At 51.2% G+C, this 20,330-nt stretch overlaps 1 protein-coding gene and 1 long non-coding RNA gene across 8 annotated transcripts; one reads left to right on the plus strand and one right to left on the minus strand.

Annotated features, from left to right (window-relative positions):
* Nucleotides 1-7,895: 7,895 nt before the first annotated feature.
* On the minus strand, nt 7,896-19,957 carry LOC135304511 (UAP56-interacting factor-like). 7 transcript variants are annotated; one of them, XM_064426967.1, is made up of 9 exons: nt 19,784-19,940; nt 17,354-17,491; nt 13,512-13,654; nt 12,124-12,245; nt 11,216-11,300; nt 10,752-10,795; nt 10,596-10,670; nt 9,858-9,969; nt 7,896-9,101 (listed from the first exon to the last, which is right to left on the minus strand). In XM_064426967.1, the coding sequence occupies exons 1-9, from the start codon at nt 19,863-19,865 to the stop codon at nt 9,006-9,008; spliced, it is 897 nt and encodes a 298-aa protein (XP_064283037.1). In that variant the 5' UTR covers nt 19,866-19,940; the 3' UTR covers nt 7,896-9,005. The 7 variants fall into 7 exon arrangements, with proteins under 7 accessions (XP_064283037.1, XP_064283036.1, XP_064283034.1 ...); XM_064426966.1 differs by having other exon boundaries at nt 11,216-11,303; XM_064426964.1 differs by having other exon boundaries at nt 7,896-9,969; nt 10,752-10,792; nt 19,784-19,957.
* On the plus strand, nt 12,241-14,359 carry LOC135304513 (uncharacterized). Its single transcript, XR_010365893.1, has 2 exons — nt 12,241-12,674; nt 13,446-14,359. It is a non-coding gene; the product is annotated as an uncharacterized LOC135304513 (long non-coding RNA).
* Nucleotides 19,958-20,330: the final 373 nt, after the last annotated feature.

The following is a 20,330-nucleotide window of genomic DNA, read 5'->3' on the forward strand; positions in this document are numbered from 1 at the left end:
GGCAGGGACGGAGCGGCCTGAGCTCCTCCCCTGCCCTTTTTTGACTCGGCTTATGAGTCAAGGTTTCGGCCGAAGTGGGAGGGGTTAAAGGCCTGGGTTTTCTCGGCCACTTTTCCCTTGTATGGAACAGTTGGGCCTGCCCCTTCTGGCCTCTTCCAGCACCAGGGGCATTTTTCACCACCCAGAGTTTGTAAACAAGAATCAGATGCACTCGAGAAGGCTGCAAGGGTCTCCCTCCATCCCGCCTCTGCAGATGCTGAGGCTGCTCTGGGCTCTGCTGGCGCTCAGCTCTGAGCATGGCTGGGCCCACCCTCCCCTCACATTGCTCCGGTCAGCTGAATCACAGGGTGATAAAGATGGGACACTTCAAGGGAGTTAAGGTTTAACAGAGCTTTTATTCAAAACACACAAGGGAGAAAATTAACAACCTGCATATACAGCAGAAGAAAGGTCAGTTAACAATTATGCCACTAGCAACTTTACTTAACCAGCAACGAGTGCACTGCAGACAAACTCTAAAGTGTCCAAGGCAAAGTTGAGAACAGCAAACAAAATCAAAAGAGAGAGTGACAGAGTACAACAACAGTATCAAAAAGAACTAGAAGAGAAAGAGCAGAAGTGCAGGGATACTGACAGGCAGTTCATTTAAGACGCTGTCTCTTCTCCAGGGCATAAAAACAACAGAGAAACAAAGCACTGAGCATGAAGCCATTCCTGTTCTCACCATCTCTTTCCAAGGACCATCATGTCCAAGCTATGGGCAGCACAAGCAGGAGCCCTCACCTCACAGCTGCCATTCCTCCTTCAGCCAGACCTCTGTGTCTTACAACATCCTGTGAAGGTCCTCCATACATGTACTCCATCGCCAACCAGAGATCTTCATCAACAAGGCAGCTGAAAGAAGAAGAGAATGGAGATTAATTACCTTACAGCTAAATTACCTTATGGAAAAGACTACAGAGGAGTTTTGCTTCCAGTCATTTGCAAATGAACACAGAGTAAAATGGAGATACATTCCTGTAGCTACACTGTCCTTGGAATCTGCACAGTCTAAAGAAGAAGGAGACATCTGTGAAAAAGGAGATGCCTTTCATGGCAAGCATGTGAAAAATGTGGTTTAGGAACACCCAAGATCTGTCTGGAACCACAACACTTCCTACCAGCTGGTTCACCACCTTAACTCAGCAATTCCACCAGTAACTCCCCAACTCTCAGAGTTATCCACGGGAGGAGGCCGTGTGCCACTTAGCACAGAAGTGGTCAACTGCCAGGAAAACCTTGCTTAAAGAACCTTCAGAAACTGGCAAGGCAATTGAAAAATGGGCAAAATAGGTGTTTCTGGAAACCAGAAAATGGTCTTCCTGGCATCCACAGCAAGGGAAAATAGTAGGGGAGAAGGTAGGCTGGGGGCAGGGCCGAGGAGGGAGCAAGGGAGGGCAGGCCCCAGCAGCAGCAGCCCAGCTGTGATGCAGTGAGTTTTATAGTTAGTTTTTATACACCCCAACCCCTCCCAAAGTCTGCCCATGGACAGGAGACCATTGCTCCAGTCCAGACTTTCTGGGCTGCCCATTGTGGAGACATTTTCACAACTTGGCTGGAGAAGCCCCACCACAGTGTCTTCTACTGACTGCCCCATGTGAGGGGTTGCCAGGCAAAGTCCCCCCAGAACCCAGGCTTTCCTCCTCCTTCTCCTGGCTAGCTCCTGGACATGGCACACGTGCAAGCCCTCCCCCCTACACCTCTGACAACCATTGTTGGCAGGCATAGCAAAACTAAATTGGCTCTTCACAGCTGTTCATAACTTATTTTCTTTATGGCCACCTAAAAGGACATTGAAGGCCATTAACTGGAGAAGGCTGTGGCATGAGACCACAACAAACATGCAATGAGTCTTTCTGGAGCAGTGGAGCCAGGTTGTGCCAAACTGCCTTGGGATGGGACACCAGAGCTCAGTCAGGGGCTGACTCCCCCCTTAGGGGCCACTTACAGGACCCATGGCCAGAGACATTTGGCCTTGGAAGCTCTGGAGAAAGGGTCTCTCATCCATTACCCACAAAGCTCTAATGATATTCTCTGCACCTACATTCTCAAAGGGCCTTAGTTTATCACCACTATTGTTAATATCCACATACATTTTGCAGGCAGGAAGCAATTCTGGTCCTGTGAAAATAGAGCAAAACAGCTGGGAAGGGGTTTGGTCATTATTTCAAGTGCCACTGCTGTTGTTTGGAATTGCATAAGAGAGCAAACATGCAGCACACATTACTAATATGATCACTGTCATGGGCTCTCACTGACACCAGACCTAAACACAACTGTTTGTTGGTTTAGGGCAGAGCTTTGCTCTTGATATACGTTTCTCGTTTATCTCTCCCTCTGTGGATTTGCTGCAGGAGGACCAAAACCCAAAACTGATCCCAAGCAAGGCCTTTCCTTAATTAGTTCTTGCAATATCCTTTCAGGATGAAATGTAGGATGGAAAAAATGCTTAACAGTGTTACTGTTCTAACCTGGGACTGAGATAAATTGGGCCTCAATAATGGCAGCCTCCACCAGCTGATGCATTAACATTTTTAGAGATTAAGACCACACCAGCATGTCCTGCTCTGAAAGATATCACTGCCAAGAAGTCACTGACTTGAACTTACCCTTGGCCAACTGGCTCAACTTCAGTGTGTTTCTTGGCAGGCTCCCCCACGCTCAGAGTGTTCCCTGGAAAAACAACAGGAAAGACTGTCACTCCAAGAGGGAGATCCTGCCTTGCAGCAGAGCCAAAATGCAGCTGCACTCTCTGGGGCTCTGAGCCCCTTGTACTCAGGTGGGCAAGAGCAGTAAAGGACTCTGTGACATTCAGCTGCAGAGGAACACTGAGCACAGCTGATGCTCAGACACACCCCCCACACCCTGCTCTGGCAGACAAGACAGAGAGCAGATGTGCTCAGCTGCATCAGGCACCTCTCCCCTCTAGCTGCGAGGCTGTGCTGCTGTCAGAAATGCTCAGCCCATGATGCCTCAACAGAGGGAGGCTCACTGTCCTCTTCCCAGACAAAGGGAGGTTCAATGCCCTCTTCCCAGACAGAGGGAGGTTCACTGTCCTCTTCCCAGACAAAGGGAGGTTCACTGTCCTCTTCCCAAAAAGGCAGTGCTTCTCCATCCTCTTCCCAAACAGCGGGATGTTGATGGTGTTCTTCCCACGCAGAGAGATGCTGTTCCTCTCCTTCCCCCATGGTGTGATGTTTGCTGTCCTCTTCCCACTCCACTGGATGTTCCCGTCCTGGTCCCACGCTGCTGGCTGTCTGCCCTCCTCTTCCCACACTATGAGATCTTTGCTCTCATTCTTCCTGTGCCACAAGATGTTCCCACTCCTCATCACACTGCAAGACATTCCCTGTCCTCCATCCACACTGCTGGAGCTTTGCTGTCATCTTCCAGAATGGTGGGAAATTCACCACCATCTTCAAGTTCATGTTGTCTCCAAGAACAGAGGGAAGTTCACTTTGTTCCTCCTCCCCAGCCTTCTTGTCTTTCTACTCTTTAGCCTCCTCTTTGGAGACAGACAGAGCTAGAGGAGCTCCTGATGCAGCTTCTGTGCTTTGTGGACAAACAGTAGCGTGAGAGACAAGAAGTTGTATCACATTTATGACTTATTTATCCTCAGGTACACATCCAGCTGCACTAAGGAGAAACAGCATTCTGGGGTGTGCAAACTAACAGTAGGCTAAAGCAGACATTGCCACTTATGCTTGTGAATTAGATTCTCCACTGTGGCTAAAACCATCATGCAATCTTCAGTCTGCAAAATCATTCTGGCAGCTGTTCAAAAGCTCTTCAACAGAAGAGGAGAAAACAGGCAGGGATCCTTCAGCTTCTGCTGCTACAAAGACACCGACAGGAACTTTCGGTCAGCCCACCAGGCTGGCACTCGGTTACAACACACCAAAGGTTCCCTTCCACTCACCAAAGGAGGAGCTTCTCGTTAGCCACGCCTGAGGTGCCCTGCAACGGGAGACGTAAAATTAACCAGATGCTATCGGGAAAACAAACTGTTTCTGCTGGAAAATCCCAAGCAACGAGGCAGCCCCGAGAGAGCGTTCTGCTTTCACAATATCCCATCAGGAGTTCTTTCACTGAAAGCCCGGTGCCTGCATGGAGGGCCCCCCAGAAGCGGAGCCTCCCGCTGTCCCCCACCGGGATCCCCGCTCACCACCCACAGCGGCCGCTCCCGTGTCACCCCCTCGGCTGCGCCCACAGCCCTGCCCTGACACCGCGGGGATCCCCCCGCTGCAGCCCCGCACCCGGGCCCCGCACCGGCACCGCCCGGCCCCGGCGGCCACCACAGCGGCTCCGCGCCCCCCGCCCTCAGCGCCGGGCCCGCCCGGCCCCGCCGGACGCCCGCAGCCCCGCACCGGCGCTGCCACGGCCCCCTCACCTGCTTGCGTCGTGTCGCTCAGGTCGCAGCCGCTGCCGGGGAAGTCGCGCAGCTTCCTCCCGCTCAGGCACAGGATGCCCGAGCTGCCCGCCTCCTCCAGGGCCCGCTCCAGGCTGCGCACCGTGTGCGACTGCGGCAGAGCTGCCGCGCCCCAGTGCGGCCCGGACGAGAAGGAGAGAGTCAGGTGCGCGGGGATGCCGAGCCCCGCCGCTCCGCTCCCGGCCGCCGTCCCGCTCCCGCTGCCGCTGCCGTTGTTGCCGCCGCCGCCCCCCTGCCCGGCCGCCATCTTGACCGGCCCCTCCACAACAACGGCCGGGGCCGCTGCGCAGGCGCCGCGGGGCCCGCAGGGGGCGCCGCGGGACGGGGCGGGGCCACGCGGCACCCCTCGCCCGTGCCAACCAATCCGCGGCGGCGGCGACGCCGAGGGGCGGGGCTTGCTGAGGGGGCGGGCGGCTGTATGCCCGAGGGCGCGTGAGCCGCTAGGGGGCGCTGCCGAGGCTGAGGGCTCGGGCGCGGGCTCGGGCTCGGGATCGGGATCGGGATTGGAGCGGGATTGGAGCGGGTCAGGATCCTCTTGGCAACGGAGGCATCCCGGGAGCGGGGGGAGCCCGGCAGGAGGGTCCCGTAGCCGGGACGGGAGCGGCCGTGGCGGGCGCCGTTCGGGAGGGCGCGGCTGCCGAGAGACTTCGGAGCCGAAGGAACGCGGGGAGCAGCGGCTCGGCAGCCCCGGCACCGCCGCGAGCGCGGCTCTGCCCGGCCCGGGGCCGCTCGGCGCTGCCGCTGCCCTCACGCACCGCTCGCCGCCGCCGTCGCCGCTGCCCCGGCCCCGCACAGCATCGGCCGCTCCTCCGGCCCGCAGCTCTCCCGTGCCGGCAGCAGCAGAGCCTCCGTGGCCTCTGCCTCGCAAACCCGGGCACCGGCACAGCCGGCCACGGATCCCCGCGTGTGGCAGCGACAAAAATCACCCGCGAATTGTCTGTGGCTGAACAAAGGCAGACGAGCGAGCGGCTCGCCCTGAAATGGCTGAAGGAACGCTCGCAAAAGCCCCACAGACACGAATGTGCCGAGCTCAGAATGGGAAAGGGCGGTGCACAGACATAAATCAGAAGCCCCTTGTGAGGGCCAGGGCCCAGTTACCTGAATAAAATGCTACAGAGCTGCTGGCATACTGGGTGCATGCAGAATTACCTCTCCTACCATGCAATCAGTCCTTGTCAGTCACTGTTGCATATTTCTCTTCCAAAAATTGCTCTGAGCTGTCCTTAGGAAATGCTAAAGAAAGCCTCATAGACCCACATTTTAATGCAATTGTCATATGTTTGATGAGCAGAATCTGCTTTTAAGCCTTGAACCTCAGCAAGTTCCTTGAATTGGTTTGGGTTGGATTTTTGTTTATTTTTGCATGCATATGTCATGCCTAATTGGAGAATCTAAGGGAAACACCCTCTATAGGGGGTATGGAAGAGTCTGGCCTTCAGCCAGCAACACGTCACTGACAGACAGCTGAGCCCTTATTGATCACTAAAGGACCAGACCTGAAATACGATGGGGCTGATGTCTGGGTGACATTCAGCAGAAGCAGTGAGCCAGGATCAGAGAGCAGCTCCTGAGCAGTGAAGGGCTCAGTGCAGCGCTGTGTGGGTTTGGGGATCGCCCTGTCCTGGCACACAGACTGCCCTTCCAGCGAGGAGCTCTGTGTGCAAAATGCAGCCGTGAGACAAAGGGGTCCCACTGTCACCTGCAGACAGTGTGGCTGGCTGCCTCCTCTGGCCCCAGCTCTGGGTACTCCTGGGGGCTGTGGCATTCAAGCTTTCAGATGAATATCTGCCAGTCAGCCTGCCTGGGCCACAGCTTCTGCTCTTGCCCTGAAAAAAACAATCATTCCCTGGATTCCCAACAAGAAAATCAGGCCAACCTGCATAAACACTGCTGACTGCTGCCCTTGCTTGAGGTTCCAGCCACAGAGGGTGGAGGGTGAATAAACTCAGACTGGTGTTGGGCCAAGTGTGTAGGATGATTTTGTCTGCAGACATGGAGCTGGAGGCACAGTGGCTCTGCAGCTGGCAGGAGTGAAGCAGTGTAGGGGACCTTTGGAATTACAGATAAATAGAAAGCAAAAAGCAATACTGGAAGAATTCTCCACCAAGTGCTGTGAAATGCAATGATGCAAGTGGCTGAAGACACAGGTCAGTGATACTGCGGGCTCAGTGCAGTGACCAAGCAGGGCCACACACCTATGCTGGTCTCCCCTCTGCCCTGGGATGCACTGTGGGGACTTTCTTCTAACCCTGTGCAGTTGCTCCTTCATTTTTAAACTTCTCAGACACCGTCGGAGATGTTACTCTGGAGGTGGTGTTGCCTGGCGTGAAAGAGAGCAGAAGTTTTCCAGGTCACAGAGCTGCCCCTTCACAGTGGCCCCAGCCTGTGTGCAGCCATCCTGGCCAAAGGCAGCTGGTGCCACTCCCCAGGTGGGGAACTGCCAGGCCACCTGTCCTCACAGTGCACAGGAGCTGTCAGACACTGGATGAGCACAGGCCACATGTGCCCCTGGGATGGCTCAGGAAGCAGCTGAACTGTGTCACATGAATACCCTCTCAAAGGACAGGCAAGCCCTGTGCAGCAGTTCACCCTGTGCACAACAGCGGGGATAATTCTGTTAGAGACAATTATTCTGTGGGTTTAGTACTGTGGCATAATGGGGTATTTTATGCCTGTTGGGCTGAGCTCACACTGTGCCCTCTCCCAATATGTTTTTTTTGTGATGCTTATGCATTTTGGCTGCTTGTGAATTCAGTGCAAAGCCTTTTATATCTCCTGCTACATAGTCAGTCACCCAGCACTGTAGTGCACTGCAAGGGAATCAAGCTAGGAAAAAAAGCAGTTTTTATCACCTAAGCCCTCAATATAAAGAGTGGTTGAAAGATTATAAGGTACAGATTGCTAAAAAATGTTTCTTTGGAGAAGATAATCAAGGTGCAATCTGATCTGTTTCCCACTCAGCCGTTCTTTCAGGACTGAATGGCTCCATCCCTTTGCAACCTGACTGAAGAAGTGCTTGGGCTTTCCTAGTGAGTGTGCTGTCTTCTGTCCATATTTACAGTCAGGAGGTAACTGAAATCAGGGATATTGCCATTTGTGTTTCTCGTTCAACTTTTTAACTTCCCTGACATACAGATTATTTGCAGGAAGGGGTGATGTCTCCTACAGAGTTCATTAACCTGGATGTTGGGGTGCATTTGTTTAATTTTTAATATACCCAGAGCCAGGACTGCTCTGATAATTTTGCCAATGACATTCCAGGCATAAGAGATCACAGCAAAGATTTTACAAGATACCTATTGAAAACCTCACACTGCTTTGAAGCCAGCTTTTAAAGCAGTAAACTGCACCAGGCCATGTAGTGTCACACAGAAGCTGAACTTGCACCAAAGAGCTGTTGAAGGAAAGGAAATAACCAGAAGTAACATTTGACAAGTTAAGTTTTTTATTCAGTGCACTGGACTCATACATCACTGCTTCGTCAACTAACATTTCACACATTCCTATAAAACCAATGCCAAGTCCAGTCTCTTGTTAAAGATGCTCAGTGTAAAAAGTAAAGCAGTCTATCGAATATTTCCTGTTATAAGTACAGCTTAGAGCCCAGAAACAGGCTGTGTCCAGCATGTTCAGTGCTGGGTTCCAGCAGTGGTTGGAGAATGGAGCAGTTACTCAGGGTTGATGCAGGGCTTCATTAACAAATGTCTAAACCCAGCTCATTAACATCTCACCCAATGTTTATCAGAGTGCTGCTGCTGGTTTGATTATGCTGCTGCTTTGAGCATGGGTGGAGCTGCAACTACAAAAACCCTAATGCAGAACTACTCAGCACTGGAAAATGTGATCTGGGCTGGGGCAGCCTGTCTTGCTCCGTGCTGGGGACAGTTACTCCAGCAGCATGGCATGGCCCATCTCACCCCAGCCCTGCAGCAGCAGTCAGAACAGCACAGCAATCCACAGAGAAATGCAAGGTGCTCAGGCCTGACTGCCAGGGCAAAGCAACAGATTTTCAAGGTGGAGGGGTCTTACACTGCAAACCTCTGGGCAGGGATGCCTGCAAGCACAACTTGGGCAGCTGGGTGGATGTTGGTGATTGCGGGCAGCTGCACCATCCCCACTTTCCTCTGTCTCACGTGTGGGCAGGCACATCATCCTCAAACCCTCCCACCCACAGACAATGTAGAGAAGTCTCTGTGGGACACCCTCCCGCTGTCAGCCATCACCCTGCTCAGCACAGGGTGCCCTGGCAGGGGGACAGGGCTGGTGCCAGCCCTACAGCTTCCCAGCAGAGCTCTCCCAGCAAATCCATCTCTGCTCATCCTCCTCCACCACCCCGCCCCTGTCCCACCTGCCTTGTGCTCTGGTAAACTCTCATCCTGCCTAATCCCTGCCCTCAATCACTCATGCACTCTGTGTGTAAGGAAGGAGACAGCACATTGCCAAATCAGCTATCTCAAAGGGAATCTAGCAACTTTTATTGAGGCCTTGTCATGGAGCCTGGACTGTCACAGGCAGTCCCTGTGACGAGCACGCGGTCCTAAGGCATGGTGACCGTCCGTCCGGCGCTCCTGGCTGCTGTAAAGCGCCTCTTATTCCTCAGACCAGAGAACCTCTCATCCAGCGTCAGGCTGGTCTGCAGGGGAAAGCGAGAGCGAGTCAGTCCCCTGTCTCGTGGCAAAGCACAGCCAAACTTGTAGCAGGGTATTGATTAGAGCCCATCAGTCAGGCTGGTGATTCACAGCTGGTTAGTCAATTAAACCACTCAGCACACAGAGACAGGGAGCTCGACAGACTGTGTGCGGCTGGAAAACCTCCAAGCAGCTCCCAGCCCCAAGACACAGGGCGTCCTCGGCAAGAACAGGAGCAAGCAGATGGCATTTGAGCACAAGGCATCAGGTAAAACCAAACCGTCCAGACAAGAAACGCCGGCAATGAAGAAGGTGGAACAGGATTTCTCAGCTGCCCCAGGGCTCTTGGACCATACTTCAGTGTAAAATGTGACACCAAGAAGGGCACCAAAGCAAAGAGCGAGCAAAGCCCAGAAGTGCCACGTGTCTCTGAGGAATGGGAAGCACTGACAGTGAAACAGTCCCCTCTGGCCACGACTACTCATCAGCAGGACCTCCCTGCTCCAAGCAAGCACATGGACAGGCCAAGACAGGCCATCAGAGTGGGGAAAACTGGGCTGAGTCTGTAGTTGCTGAACAGTCTTCTCAAGTGCCTTCAGTTTTGTGAGCAACCTGGCCAACACAGCTACGGGACTTTCCTCCCAGGCTGTGTTAGATAAACCCAGCTGGCAGCCCCAGAAACCTGAGTGTGACGTTAACAGCTCAGTGGCAGGGCTGCTGCAGGGAGCCAGGTGCCTCCTGTCCTGTCGACAATCCTCTACCTGGTTGGCCATGGCGCGGAAGTTGAACCTCAGCAGCACCCCCTTGGGCTGGGGCTTGGCCACCTGTGCTGGGGGTCTCTGGCTTCGCAGGAATGGGTGCTTGGATCCAGGCCTGGGGAAAGCACAGAGCTGCTGTCACTCAGGATGCTAAGGCAGCACTTCCCATCCTCTGCAAACCAGCACACTCCACCCATCCCATGGTGGCTTTGGCCCCTGGCAGAGCCAGGAGAGCAGCCGTGCAGGCAGAGTTCCAGCACTGGGGACTGTCACATCCAGGCTATTGAGGGGAGCTCTCTGCACCCAGGACATGCACAGTGCCCTCACCCACGCTTCTCTCTGCCCCCAGCTGGGTGCCAGGTCCTGCAGCTGCCCCTTTCCAGCCTCTGAGCTCCTCTAACACAGCCAGCACAAGGTGTCCCTTTAGGGCATGGCTGTTTCTCCCAACACCCCACAACCAGCCTGCCACCTCTTCCCACAATGGTGCTTCCATTTCTCCTCACTCTGCATAACAAATGAGGGCACGGTAATAACAGATTACCATGTAATTACAGGTAAATACAGGAGATTTTTATCTCCTTCTGATATGCTGGGAAAGGAACCAGACATCATTTGCTAACCATTTTGGATCTGAACCATTCACTGCACACTCATTACAGAAGTGAAGCTGCAATAATGCTAAAAGGATTTGCAATGGCTTTTGTAGGGCTCCCACCCTAACAAATCACCTCATTTACTTACAGACTGGGCTGGCCCGCCTGGGGATTAACCACGGAAACCGTCAGAATTGCTCCCGGGCTGGGTTTCACTTGCCACCTGCCGAGACAGGGAGATTTATCCAGCTTCAAGCCTGAAAGAGCACTGTCTATTTGCATTGTGCCTTTGTTCACCAATTACCTTCTCATCTTTGGCGGTTTCCCTTCTCCTTGAGAATCCATCTGCTGTAAAATATATTTAAAAGCAATTACTTAAAAGAATTAGCTCTCAGAAACAGCAATTCCTTTCCCAGGATTTTGTTTGGTGTATCTGACAACTCCTTCCTTGTGAGTTGTCAAGAAAATAATTTGGGGTTTCCCACTGGCACAGTGATGTGTATGGTGTGCCTTTACCTTGCCCTGCTTGTGCTGCTCTATAAACTGCAAGGTTTATTTTTATCACCCTCCCAGGATTTACTACTCAGCTGACAGAATACCAAGCTGCATTAAAAACTGCCTGCAAATACTTTCCTACCAATACATGAGCGTTCAGGTCTTCCACCTCTCTCTCCCAGTTACTTTAGGAAGCAAAGCTACAACTGGGCTGGTAAAATGTGAAGGTTTGTCACTACCAGCAGACTGCAGAGGAAAATCTCAAATACTGACCCCTCTCTGGAAGCGGGCTTTGAAGTTCCACTGCTGCATCCGCTTCTGCTGGAACGCTGGTCCCCTGTTCTGCAGGAAAGGCCTGCTGCTAAAGGAGAGACACAGAGCTGAGCATGATACCAGGTCTAACATTTAATGCCAAAATACTTAACCCAAGCTGGTCTTAAAAAGCAGTGTAAGAAGCAATGAGGCTGTGTGTTACTGAGTTCAGCCCAACGGGTTTTTCTGCCAGCAAAGGATTTCAGAGGAACTTGATTTTCTGCGCAAATGAGGCAACAGTTTGTTTGTTCTAAGCTTTGCTCATTAAAAGCAAAAAACATGGGAGGAAAATCATAGAAAAAAATCAGGTCAGCAAGGACCTCTCAGTGTTATTCAGTCCCTGTTCTGCTCAGAGCAGATGAAGGATTGCAAGAAGCTTCCTTTTGAGCTCAGAACATAATGATCTTGATGAGACAGGCACCGAGACAGTGCCCAGCACCTGGCACACTGCCTTCCTCACAGCTCCTGGGGCACAGTCTGCTCCTGCGGCCCCTCACTGGGACAGACGCCCTGTCTCTGCCCATCCCTTATGGCTGGAATCTGTATTTCCTGCCTGTATGAAAATAAATGCTATTTCACCCTTCAAAAGTGTCTCCCAAAGCGACGAAGTTTATTAAAAATACAAAGGTCACATTTTCTGTGCTTCCTGAAATAAAATCACAGATTAACATTGCCATTATGAACTATGAGCATGAGACTGTTTTCTTTCCAGGTGCCTTCCTAACATACCCAGGGGTATTTTTCTGGTGCTGCACATGCACATGGCTGTAGCCACACCCAGCTGGCACATACAGAGAGAGAAATCCCATGAGTTGCACAGGTAAAAACCACTGAAAACCAAAATAACCCAGAGTTACTGAAGATTTTACCTTCTCCCTGGGGAGTGGATGCTGGCAGCACCTGCTCTGAATCTCCTGGGGCCCGGAGATGGCTGTGGCTGTTCCTCCTGCTGCCCGCTGCTGCTTTTGTCAAAAGCATTGCTCTTGGTGCCCTGAAAGAGCAGTGAGACCTCAGCAGTTGTCACCTGCAGCACAATCTTGGTACAAGAACAGGGGGTAAGGGCAAGGGACAGCACACAAGGATCTGCTCTCTGCTGACCACCATCAGTCAGGGGGTGTGCCTCCGCCTGCACATGAACTACAGGTGCCAGGGGGAACATTTCATTCTAATGCTGCAGAAACCAAAGAAAAAAATAAAAGATCAGTCCATGCAGAGCAAGTCTCACAGAAGCTGTGCATCACAGCCCTGCTCAGGTTCCTTTTGGTCATCAGCTCTTTCTTGTCTGGACACATGCATTGCCTGGACCACGCCCTGATGCATGGAAGACAGCAGCAGATCCCTCAGCAGGGTGGACCTGCAGTTCCAACACACACTGCCCCAGGTTCCAGCCTGGTGATTTCTGTGGGACAGCTACCATCATGTTAGTACCAACTAACTGAGGTCTATTTCCATATTCTTCCCCCTTGGTTTATTCCTGCAAAGTGAAAGTTACTGTAGAATTCTGCCTCCTAGCAACTGCTTATTACTCTGTAAATACCAGCCACACTCAATATCTGAGTCATCCTGGTCTTTCTTTTCAGGAATAACCTCACTCCTTGCACATGCATGCTCAGTTTAGGGCTTTCTTATTTATACCCCTACAACACATTCTCTAAATGTGCCATCCTGCTCAGCGCTTGCATTTTTTTAAAAAGCTCACTGAACATGTGTGACCTCCTAACTGAGAGGATTTTCATCAGTGCAGGAAAACCCAGCTGCCTCTCACACTTATCTGTCACAGTACTGAGAATCAGTGTCTCTGGTGAAAGTATATCTCTGAACCAGAGTCACCTGACAAGTCACCAAGTCTGTCCTTTGACTTCACAGGAACTTGGAAAATGCTCCGGGTGGAGAACATATAACAAAGAATCTTAACACACCTCCTCTAAATGATAATAGTAAGATGAGATGCCATGGAATTAATTTTTATGGAAATATTTTTAAACCTTTTCATACCAATTTAAAAAAATCTTTTTTAGCAAAGCTCGTGGGAACTGATCAGTAAAATTATGCTAAGTCAGAAGCTTTATAAAACTAACTGTAAAATTGCTATTCCATATTCATGTATGTCTGTACTCACCTATGCATACAAATGCTGTGCACAGGCATTAAAAGATGTTTTTTATGTAGATTGTTCTTTGTGGTGCTCCAGGATCATAAAACTGAGCAGATTTCTACATGACATTTGGGAAAAGCCATACCTTCCTTACTGCCCTACCTCCTGAGCCGACGCCGGGCGATTTAAAGGGCTCACTCCATCGAATGCAGCAGCTGCTCTCCTCTTGTGACCAGGCAGGGCATTCCTGAATTGTCTCCGACTGAACTGCTGCTGTCCAAAGCCTCTTCTGAAACGGTGAGGTCCTAAATACAAAGCCCTCTTACTTTAGCATCTTTCAAAATTTGGTTTATGACTACAGTTTTGTAAATAGATTATAAGATGAACTTAATCTGATACTACAGAAATAGTGGTGCAAAAGTCACGCTGATTTATATTAAATAATTAATTTTTCCAATATCTCTCTAGCACTCTTACTGTATATAGGACTGCCATACACTTTATTTGATGTGAAAGAATACAGAAGAGAAAAGCCTTTTACAATTCTGATTCCTCTTAAAGACAGGAACACCCACATCAGGAGACCTGTCAATCTGTTGTCAGAGCTCACACTGCTATGAATTAACTATGAAACAGAAAAAGCATTTAGATACAGATATACACATGATTTGAGCATTCTAAAGCCAACCCCATAGCAGCCTGAAACAGCTCTGAGGGCCCACATCACAGTATAATTTTTATTTTTGCATATATATATATACATATATGTTTGCTTTTAGCTTGATATACCATAGCTCCTCGTATCGAAGGAGAAGTCTCCTGCTGCTCTTTTATGATACACACACACCCGCTGTTCGTCCTGCATTTAACCTTCTCCCCGAAGCCTGCTGATGATTTTGAAGACTGCTGAAGTGTTGAGCGAGAGGAAAGCCCTGTCAGACTGAAGCACAGTGCTTCCAAATCTAATTACTCCACATAATAAAATTCTGTAGTCGTAATGAGACAGCAAATTTCTGAGTCACTGTGTGAACTGACACAGGCACAACAGCAACAATCACAAACCCACAGCTGGAATGCCAAGATGGAATTTTTTTTCTGTTACCTCACAAAGCAGCAGATCCCTGAAGCAACACCTAAGCACAGCCACTTGGACACCAGCACCATTAAGCTTGGCCAATTGCTGGAGAATCACCAGGCTGCCCTTCACACCAGTTTATCAAGGGTTTGCCTGCATAGGGTCACCACCATGCTGTGTTCTGATCTCTGTACCAAGGCAGGGAGCTCAAGCATGTCCAAGTCACCAAACACCTCCACTACCTATAACCAGATGTTCTGCTTCTCAGTGCACACAGAGGGTAAACAGCAGTAGATGTGTGGTTTCCTTCACTGCTGCTTCACACTTTGTTATCCCCAGCTGCAAAGTCACTGAAGCCCCTCTGTTTTGAGCCCATTCCCCCCAACAGCTGCTACACCAGTGAAATGTGCCCACACCTTGGGGGTGAATAAATCAGGCATTAAGCTGTGCATGGCAGAGTGCAATGGGAGTGCACTCAAACCCTGGATCTCACAGCAGAACCTCACTGACACAAAGCACAGAGCAGTGAGGTGCATATATTGATCTTACAGCGACTGCTACGTGACAGCAATTTATACTGCCTTGGAGCAACTGGAAATGAAGTGTTCTGAGGCAGCAGTGGCATTCTCTGAGGGGCCACCACTGCCACAATGAATGAAGGCTCCAGCCTCAGGGTGTAACGCCAGCCAGCATCAGCCTGAGCTGCTTACACTGGAACATGCTTGAAGATGATTTGAGCTGCTCTGGCTCTAAAACAGAAGGGCACCAGGACAGGCCCTTGGGAAGCAGATACCAAACACCATGTTGGGGTGCTTTGTGTTCCATGGCCAGAGGTGCTGGTTGGGAACGTGCACAAAAACACAACACAGTTCACAAGCTCTGGGGACAGTTGTTATTTCCTTTGCAGACAATGCCCTCTCATTGCAGAAGTACAGATATGTAAATGTTCCTCTTGTGACAAACACTCCATTTTAGTAAACTGTTTCTTTTTGACCGCACGTGGACTTTCTGTAGTCAATGTCCCTTTGATTTTTTCTCCTGTTTCTATTCCCCCTGTCTGTTTTTGCCCTGCCTTGTTTCTCTTCAGCCCCTACCCTGGGCCTGTCCCAATCTCTTGCCTGTTTGCTGGGCTGCTCTCCACCTGGACACCCAGCTTTGCTGCACAGCTCTCCTACACCCTGGAGAGGACAACAGACTGAGCTCAGCTGCCTTTCCTGGATACTCCATCAGGGCAATGGGAGGGACTGCTGCAGAAGGCAGCCCTGACTAGAAAATCGTGTCCCTGTCAGTCTGTTCCTATTAGAGACCCTGTGCTCAGCAGTGCACTCAGGCACAGCTCACCCAACACAAATAACACATGACAGAGCCATCAGCCTCCAAGGGGGACCCCATCACACCAGCTGGGGACCAAGGCCTCGCTCTGTCATCTGTGTCCTGAAGTGTGACACATGGGAGGCTTCATGTCTGCAAAAGGTCTGGCAGATATTTAATAATGTAAGAACATTTCAATAAAACCCCCCAGCGTCAGCAGCTGGGGAAGAACCCCTACACACACATCCCATGTTTGGGTGTCTGCTCAGAGCCTGGCTCTGAGCACACCTGGGATGGCCAAAAGGCACCTCTGCTCAGCCAGTCCAGTCTGGGCACAAGTTCCCATGTCTGACAGACTCTTTTCCAAGGAGATTTGAAATTCAAATTTCTTGTCATTAAAAATCATCTTTCCCCCACTAGGGAGAAGGTTTAAGCCATATTCCAAGAGGGATTAACAGCACTTTGCTTGCTGGTTTAATCAGCATAATACCCTTCCCCCTCCTCTGTCATTACAGTGCTGGGCTCCTCAGATCATCATTTTGATAATGGTTATCACATCTCAGCCCAGAAGGGACTGCATTTCAGCAGGGACCAAAGTGAACTGAGCCCCTGATGAATTATGGGCTAAATTCCCAGTCATGCTGAGCTTCCCCAAATTGCTACTGACAATCAGCACCACACAGCATGGCAGGTCTCTGCACTTGGCAGGGCTGAATTCAGACTCCCTGAAAACCTATGAAATGCAGGAATAATTATATAAATTAACAGAAAAGCTCTCCCATTTAAGAAATAGGGAAAAAATATTTTTTTGGATTTGCCTCTGGGTGCAGTAATTGCTTGAGTGCGGGAGAACATCAAAGCCCGTGGGTTTTGACAGAAAAATCAATTTGCTAAGGCCATTTATCACCATTACGATTTGAATTAGAACAATCCTCTGTAAGGGACTCTGTGGTGGTCACCAAGAACACAAAGGTGGGAGGCAGGATTGCTCCCAGTGATCCCACTGTCCTGATCTGTGATTGGCACTCCAATATAAGACTGCAAAGATACTTCTACAAAATATCACTAAAATCTTTAGGGAGTGACTTAGCAGTAATTAAAAAAAAAAAAAAAGTTCATAGAGATGTCATTTCATGCAGCAGATAACTTTGGTTTGTAGGTAAAAGCCAGTGGAACAAAGCAAAGGTGTGATCACTCAGTATTATAAAAAACCCCTCACCATAAAAATAGCACGCTTGGCAAAAGTGACAATTTAGCTTCAGTAACTGAGCTATCAAATACAGTTACGGAGGGGGTAATTTGGATAATTTCAGTCTGCTCTGGGAAAATGAGGATTAGGAAGAGGCATAATTAAAATATGCAAAGCCAAGGGGAATAGAGAATAGATATTAAGTCACTTTAAATTAGTAATTCATGAGAGTGGAAGGGAGAGAAATGGATGAATTATGCTCTGAAAGGGCCCTGATATTCCATTGTTATGGGGAGAAAAGCTAATCAGAGCCTGAGCGCATCTTATACGCACACAGAAATTGGACAGGAGAAGGATTTAAGAGCTGGATTTTGCTAAAAATGCATTTCCCAGCCTGGCCAGCCTTTGCTGCCTCAAGTGCCCATCTACCTTGCAACTGCTTCCAGGCTCGGTATCGGGGCCGCCCATAGCCGGAGGCTGAACTCCTGTTCTTGACCTGCTGCCTTCTGCTGTCGCCCACAGCGCTGGCATCTGTCTGCTCTTTCCTGTGGCGCTTTATGATGTCATCTGGAAGGAAATGAGGAGAAACCCATAGAAACTGCACTTTCCACCAATTGTCATTCCCTCTTTGGGTGCTCGGAATTGTCCATGGTAAACACAGAGCTTGCTGCTCTGCGAGCTACGCTGGGCAGACAATGAAAGATTAAGCTTAGCTTAGAAAGTATAGGATCCATTTACGGGGCTCCTGCAGGCTGGAGATTAGAGTGCAGCAAATGATTTACAAATGTGCCACCATCCAGCACGTCCCCACCACGGGCAGGACAGAGATTTCAGATCCCATCCACTGAGGGATCTGATCCTGCAGGCTTCCCACAAGCCTAAGGCAAGATGTTTTTGCAGGGACACCAGGAGCTCAGTGCTAGGCAAATAACTTTTCTGAGAAGGTCTGACTTGAATTGGTGTAGGAAAGGTGGCCAAAGGGGGGATGATGTGACAGCTGTTGAGCTACTTGGATCATGCACAAAGTACTGTCAGATGCAGAGCTCTATGAAGAAACAGCTCAGGCCCCTCAATCTCAATCAGCTGGTCTGCAATCAATGGGATCCTCTTAATTCAAGCTGTTCTGATGAAGAGGAGTGGCAAAGGCAAAGGGGTATCTCTTCATTAATTAATATTTTCTGACATTTTCTTCTTTTAACCTCAAATCTTCCAGAAAATACTCTGCAAATCTTTACAAATTGAAAATAATAAAGGCACATCTGTGAAGCTGCAGGCAGAATGTTTTAACTTGAACGAATTAGCAAGAAATGAAGCATCCAAAACAGGCCCTTTCCCAGGCAGTGGCTACTGCAGCTCCTTAATGTATCACTGGAGTCAAAGGACAGAAGTACCATCAGCTTTCAGGGGGTGCTTTCCATGAATTATCAGACCTCCAGCACTGCTCCCTTGTCATTTCCTATCAAGAGACTCCTGTGCCCAAATGAATACAAAGCCCAAGGAAAAGAAACAAGAGCACATGTAAGAACATGCTGCTATTGTGATTTCTCTTTCAAGTCTGCCAGGAAAAGAATAGGCTGGGAGATGCTGGGCCATGTTCTTGGGATGAATTTGCTAATGGTCTCAGCTAAATGTGCCTTTGGGACATGTGTGATTTGGAGCACAGGATGCTTTGAAGCGTTTTGAAAGCATCCCTGCACGCTCTGCAGGGAGGTGACCCCACTCATCCAAGGGTGGGCTGTCCACAGCATGAGGAAATGAGAGGGGCTGAATGCTCAGGTGCCTGATCTGTCACCTTTCAGTGTCTTTTTTGTTTGGGCATGAGTTGTTACGCTGCATTTTGTGCCCATAAACACGATGGGGTTAACAGAGCACTGTAATGAACTACCACACAAGGCTGCAAGGGGATCCTGAGAGGTCACTTATGGTACATTTATGCCCTCGAGGCAGAATTAGATCTATCAGGGCAGCTTTAAAGCAGCTCCTGAAGTTTTTCGTGACTGCTAACTCATGTAAGGCACAAATGTATCTGAAAGCATAGAAAAACCACCTGATGGAAAAAGTTCTTCACCAGGGGCCTCTTGTTTTCCAATTCTCTCTTCTACCCTGAGTAAGGTGTATTCTGGATGGAATATGGAGTTGGACCACAGGAGGTCTGACTGAGAGAAGCACTAAGGGAGAGCAAAAGCAAAGGCAGCATCACACATCAGCAAAAAGGGTGTGCAACACTATGAGAGAAAAATAAAAAATGAGGGATCCACTGTTGCTATAGTTCCTCGTAGAAACATTAAAATAAGGGTGCATAAGCCAGGGATCAGTTTGAGTTTGCAGTGGAAAATGTTCCTCATTCCCAACAAATGACTCTTCGCTGGGAAGAAATGACACAAGGTTTCAGTTAGGAAGCTGATCCAGTAACAAAAGGTTCTGGTGGACTTTCCTTTCACAGCACAGTCACCAACACGATAATCCACCAAGATCTCTCATCCATGCGTCAGAATCCAGGCCTGGGGAGTTCATGACAGGGCGGTTGTTGATTGTTTATGCTCCGTCCACATTCCCCGTGCCAAAGGAATGGCGAGCATCGGAGCAAGCTGCTATAAATAGCCCGGCGAGGCCATGGCCCCCGTTCCCCTGTCACCGCGGCTGCTCTGCCTGAGCCCCCGGGCCGCTCTCCCGTGAGCCGCGGGCTGCTGCCAGCCCAGCGCCGAGCCCGGGCCCCGCACACGGCCCCGCCGCCCGCACAGGGCACCCGCACGGCGGGGCCACCTCCGCCCGAGCCCGGCCCGAGCCATCCCGCACAGCCACCCCGCTCCCCGCCCGCACGGAGGGCCCGGCCCGGCCCCGGCAGCGCCCCGCACCTACCCAGGGACATGTCGATCTCCTCGGGGCCCGGCTGCGGCCCCGCCGCGGGGCCCGGCGCGGGCTGCGGCCCCGCCGCCTCCATGGGCCCGGAGCGCTGTGCGCTCAGTGCGCCTGCCCGGAATGTGCCGGCCCCCGCCCGCCCCGGCCTCGCCCCGGCTGTCCCGGCCCCTGTGCCCGGCTGCCCTGCCCGCGCCGAGCGGCCCGTGCCCCGCCTGCGGCCGGCGCTGCTCCCGCCCGCCTCAGCCCTGCCCGCCTCAGCCCTGCCCTGCCCTGCCCACCTCAGCTCTGCCCTGCCCGCCTCAGCCCTGCCCTGCCCGCCTCAGCTCTGCCCTGCCCTGCCCGCCTCAGCCCTGCCCTGCCCTGCCCGCCTCAGCCCTGCCCGCCTCAGCCCTGCCCTGCCCTGCCCGCCTCAGCCCTGCCCGCCTCAGCCCTGCCCTGCCCTGCCCTGCCCTGCCCGCCTGCCCTCCGCTCCCTCCCCGGCGATCCTTTCCATCAGCGCCTCCCCTCCGTCCCTCTGCCTAGAGCACCGTGCCCCAGCCTCCGGGCT

This window comes from Passer domesticus, chromosome 7, assembly GCF_036417665.1.
Source record: "Passer domesticus isolate bPasDom1 chromosome 7, bPasDom1.hap1, whole genome shotgun sequence".
NCBI classification, from domain to species: Eukaryota; Metazoa; Chordata; class Aves; order Passeriformes; family Passeridae; genus Passer; species Passer domesticus.

Bases quoted from the DNA above. Each gene is read 5' to 3' on its own strand.
- LOC135304511 (XM_064426961.1), bottom strand. From the start codon at position 19,865: ATGGAGGCGGCGGGGCCGCAGCCCGCGCCGGGCCCCGCGGCGGGGCCG. The intron at 12,246-13,511 runs GTAGGGCAGTAA...CTGCTCTTTCAG, and splicing joins GCCCGGCGTCGGCTCAGGAG to GGCACCAAGAGCAATGCTTT. The intron at 10,671-10,751 runs GTAATTGGTGAA...CTGTCTCGGCAG, and splicing joins AAACCGCCAAAGATGAGAAG to GTGGCAAGTGAAACCCAGCC.